Source organism: Henckelia pumila, chromosome 1, assembly GCF_033568475.1.
Source record: "Henckelia pumila isolate YLH828 chromosome 1, ASM3356847v2, whole genome shotgun sequence".
NCBI classification, from domain to species: Eukaryota; Viridiplantae; Streptophyta; class Magnoliopsida; order Lamiales; family Gesneriaceae; genus Henckelia; species Henckelia pumila.
This window is the reverse complement of record NC_133120.1, coordinates 59,878,042-59,883,472: the sequence shown is the minus strand read 5'-3', so window position 1 is coordinate 59,883,472 and position 5,431 is coordinate 59,878,042. Positions and strand designations below refer to the sequence as shown.

The 5,431-nt window shown below is 34.4% G+C and overlaps 1 protein-coding gene across 1 annotated transcript; it reads right to left on the bottom strand.

Annotated features, from left to right (window-relative positions):
• Positions 1 to 3,019: 3,019 nt before the first annotated feature.
• LOC140875335 (large ribosomal subunit protein eL27y) lies at positions 3,020 to 3,700 on the bottom strand. The gene has a single exon (XM_073278997.1). It carries the CDS (start codon positions 3,657 to 3,659, stop codon positions 3,252 to 3,254), a length of 408 nt encoding a protein of 135 aa, XP_073135098.1. The 5' UTR covers positions 3,660 to 3,700; the 3' UTR covers positions 3,020 to 3,251.
• Positions 3,701 to 5,431: the final 1,731 nt, after the last annotated feature.

Sequence of the window (5,431 nt, the reverse complement as noted above, 5' to 3'; positions counted from 1 at the left end):
AACTAGCGAAATGCGTGCTAAATAATTTATTTTTATAATAAAATTATATTTAAATTAAAATTTTCAATTAAAATGATTGTATTATATAATAAATACAAAAGTTGAGGAGAAAAGAAAAATAATAATTAAATTAAAAAAAATTAATAATGGAGGGAAAAATTGAAATAGTGGAGGCAATGGTTTTTTTTTTTTTTGGTTTTAATTTTTTTATTTTTACTTTTTTGACTTATCATACCAAAAGATCATAAGATATTCTTATTTAATATATAAGTATAGATAACTGCACTCACGTTCTCTATGTTGAAGGAAACTGCAATAAATTTGGTTTATATCATATTAATCACCCACGCATAACGTGTGCACATTTGCTAGTTATAATAAAATTGTTGTTTGATTCATAGACATGGTTCATAGTTGCTCATCAAATGACAAGAAAAACTTACCATCGAACAAACGACCGAACATTAGTCCAATTACCAATATAAAGGACAGATAATAAGTCAAAAAAAAATTGTTTACTAATTTGATGGATATTCATCCTTCTTTCATATATACTAGCTGTTTATGTGTGTGAACAAAAATAATAACTATTAATTCATATAAAAATAAAATGACGACAAAAATAGTATTGTCCAATAATATATAAATTTGTTATTAAGGAATATTTTTTCCATATTATTTTTCTAATTAGAATTTTATATATAATATCAAGTTAAATCATTATGAAAATCAATAAATACCAATATCAATTCTCTAATGTTGATAAGAACCATTATGACCGGTGGGCGGTGGTTACATAATTTACCTAAAATAGAGAGAAAATTTATATTATTATCAAATAATAAGTGAGTAAATGAAAATCTATTATTTAACAAAATAATTTAGAAAAAAAAAACTGATAAAAAAACCAAATATATTCTTACAAATAAACATGCTCTTCGATTACCTGAAAAATTATCTAACTTCGATGCAATTGCTTTATCAGAGATGGAGGATTTTATGTTGTATATCATGAGACTTATTTGAAAATGTAATAGATGTAATTATTTAAATAGTATCAAATAATCACAGATAAAAATGTGATAAACAAAAAAAAATTGTTAAATGAAGCATGAAACATTATGAAAATCCCCAAGTCAACCACAAAAGTTTAAAAAAAAAACATATTGTATTTGAAATTCTTACAGAACCACGCTACCAATAATCAAGTGAATGGATTTGCCGCCCCTATGTGGTGTCCAAGTTGATGGAATAGAGAAACTCTTGGTCATAGGTCAGGAGTTCGATTTCCCCTGCCAACACCTTCTTAGACTAGCCTGGCACACAGGGCTTGCCTAGTGTGATTTACCTGACTAACGTAGTTTACAGGCTATTTCGTTAATTCTGGGGTTTACCCAGAGCGCACCGAAAGGTAGCGACTGCAGGCGGGTTCCCACGTCAATAAAAAAAAAAAAAAAAAAAATTGAACGGATTTGCCACACGGTGTTTTTTTCCATGTTCGGTCTAGTAATTGTAAGAGTTGGTTTCAATTTTTTTTTTTGAAAGAAACAGTTAACACATTCAGTATATTAGGGTGATTTGTGGATTAATAAAAATATAGAACTGCATTTAGCTTTTTATCATTTTATCTTGTGTTTTAAGGTTTTTTTTGGTAATAAGATGGTTGTCATACCAATGTACCAACATAGTTATAGTTTTTATAGGGGTCTCACTCTTAATAATATAGGAAGAGATTTTTAGTAATAAGATGGTTGTCATACCAAACATACCAAGATAATTTTTATAAGGGTCTCACTCTTAATATATATAAATAAATATATATATATATATTCCTATATAGGGCAACCATCATGGACACCTACTTGGGCAAGAAGCTGGGGGTAACACCTTGTACATCCTATCAGTGATTGTCACGTCAATTGTCGCTCATATATATATATATAGATTTGATATCATGAACAATCACCATAAGCATCTACATGAGCGACACTTAAACGTGACAATCACTGATAGGATGTACAAGGTGCTACCTTTGCTCCTTGCCCAAGTAGGTGCATATATATATATTCTTTCAATATTTCATACCAATGGTCATAACTAGAAACCAAAAACCAAACTGATCAAAGCTAGTAAAACCAACGAATAGATTAAGCTCCGGTAGCAAGCCACATTATCTTAAGCAAATCACACAAGCATGTGATTAGAAAAAGGAATTAGCACCTCAATAACACGGGGAGGCAAGAGTCCTGGAACAGCTAACATTACACAACATACATTATTTGAATGCTTATAGTTTTTTTTTTAACAATAAATGCAAGCTGCATCATCTAATTCAAGGCACATCCCCTCTTCATTCTTCAATAGCAAAAAGCAAACAGCACATCCAAATAAACTCAGAATTATTACATGACAAGGTAATCCAAAAATAACGAGCCTTATTGTTAAAAAAAAAGATTTATTGAACATGTTTAGCCCATGCTCTAGTTGTTTTACAAGAAACTACATTTCTCATTAATCCTTTAATATCTATTATCTAACCAAAAGATATTAGATGGTTAATGCCTACCAAGGCGATGCACCTTATGTAAGGCAAGTGTAGGATCCAAAAATTGGAGAAAATTTCATCAGACATTATGTAATACATACTTCAGAAATTATTGATGAACAATAAAACAAAACTTAATTAGATGTTCACTATCTTGCATTTCGTCATGGATTTCCCATTTCTATATTAATCTGGCTCTTAAAAGAGCCTTCGAGCCATCAATGCATAGCAAAACATGAGCTTTATGGTTAAGGTGCTCACTTTCATTAAAAGGCTGACCTGGTGTCGAGGTGCAAAGGCAGATGCTGCCAAGTCTTAAGCCTAGACCACGGTTCCTCGGGTTCTAACATCGATGATTCAGACAAATTTGTATATATGCAATCTGGATATAAATTTCAGGCATATAATCTCAATTATCTAGAGTTAGAAACTGAACGTATCCAATCTTGATTCAAAAACGTGGGACATGCCAGATATAAAATGATTGACTGCACTAAACCACATAAACTCAAGCAGAAGTGGCTTGAAGCAAATACAAAACTATCTGGGCATCAACCGTTCAAATAAATGGGAAGTAAAAATGTGTCCGAATGCAGAATCCAGAGTCGCATTGTTTCATACAAAACAAAACCCTCGATAATAACGCACCAAAAAAACAATAACGATATGATACTAGGATCTCCCAATAACATTACCGAAAACAACCTCAGAACCGGAGTTTCGTGAAGAACCAGCGGTTTTTCCCAGTCTTGAACCGCTCCTCGAACCTGGCCTTCGTTTCCTTAGCTGCCGTCACCTTCTTGTCCCTGGACTGCAATGAATCAAGAGTCACCACATCCTTGAGATCCACGTCGAGCGTGTAGCGAGTGGGCATGATGTGATTGTAATTCACGAGCTTAATGAAGCATTTGACCCTCGATTTCTTCGCCTGCTTCTTCGCGGAATCCTTACGGATGACTTTCCGCGGGTATTTGGAGATTCCGGCGACTAAGCAATGGCCATAAGCACGGTCGCGCGTGCCGTCATCAAAGGCGCGAACAATAACGGCCTTACGGCCGGCGTATCGGCCCTGTAATACTATTACGGCCTTGTTTGGCTTCAGAAATTTCACCATTTCCGCGGCTGCCTCTCTTACTCTACACGAAATGGGGTTGAACGGGAAACTGAAACCCTAGCTGACGTTTAAATTTAATGTGGCTACATTATTGGGCTTCGTTAGTCATTGGGCTGTTTCGAGCTCAACTTGTTTGACTTCGTAATGTCGCTCCACATTTGGGCTAGACATGTCAATTCTGGCCGGTCCTCCCCAACCCGCCCCGACCACCTTGGCCCGACATTAGGCGGGGCGGGGCAGCCCGAATTGATGGTGGGTTGAGAATATCCCAAGCCCAACCCAACCTACCATGGGTTGTGGGTTGGGCGGGCCAATCCATCAAAAACTAAAAAAAATTCAAAAAAAAATTTAAAAAATAAAAATAAATTAAAAAAATCATACATAAACAATTATAAATGATATACATATTTAAAAACTCATTCAAAATAAATAAATCATTATAAATAATTTAAAATTAATCAATTAAACATAAATTATAATAAATTATATAAGTCATTTAGAACTTATAATCATATATAAAACATTTCAAACAATATAAATTGTTAAAAAATTATCAATCATACATAAAATATTTAAAATATTAATTATAATATAAATTTTAAAAAAAACAAAACAAAACTGGCGGGCCGCCTCGCCCCGCCTTGGCCCGCGGCCCAAACGGGCCACCCCATTTCGGCCCGCCCCTAAATGGGCTGTCAATTCTTCAACCCAACCCGCCATTGTTTAATGGGGGACGAGTTGGCCCGACGGGCTCAACCCGAATTGACATCTCTAATTTTGGGCAGTTATGATTTATTAAATATCTTAAGGATATTTAAGATAATAATATATAATATAAAATGGTAGGACAATAATCTTGCAAGTTAAAGAAATACCAAACAAGAAATCGTTCGAGCAACAGACTGAGGCTACCCAATCGTGGGAAACAGTCTATGCTACCACATGGGCACTGCTATCCATGTGGAGATCCAACGGAATTTTTTTTTTTTTTTTTTTGTATTTCAGATGTTCATGTGAACATCTGAAATGCAAAAAAAAAAAAAAAAACCACCATTGGATGTAGCACATGAGGCAGTTTCCATGTGCTAGCATAGACTCAGCCCAATCGTGGATAGCCACGATTATACACCCATGAAATATTTAACAAAATTAATTTTTTAAATCGAGTTGGGTTGTTCGTGAATAGCCCAGCCCAGCCCAGCACAGCCCAGCACAGCCCGAGTTGGCTGAAAATTTAGGTCAACATGGTGACACGAACAAGGGATATTTATTGATAACGATGGTTATAACTTATAAAGACTTATATACACAATAATCTAAAGCTCTGGTATTATGTCAAAAGTTTAGAGAGAAAAGCATAACTCTTATATATCGATAACGATAGTTATAAAGACTTATATACACAATTGATAAGTGCATTTTACGCACTTAATTTGCATATGATTTGACTTGAATTTTGTGATGTATCGAACTATTTTATGCGTATTTGTTTGTTATTTTTGTGATATGCAAGGATTGAAAGTTAAGTACCGAGAAGTGACGCAAGAACAAATCACAAAGCCGTAAGTTTACAAAAATTATCGGAGCTGCTAGAGAGATCCAAAACCGATCTTTACTATTCATAATGTAGTATAAGATGTATAAAGTTGTTGTCCAAATTTCAGCCCGATCCAACGGCTAGAACTTTGGATATGATTTTTTTCAAGAATACTACGCGCTGAACACAAAACAGCATCGCCCCACACTGTAATGACGAACGAGAAGTGCCCCAG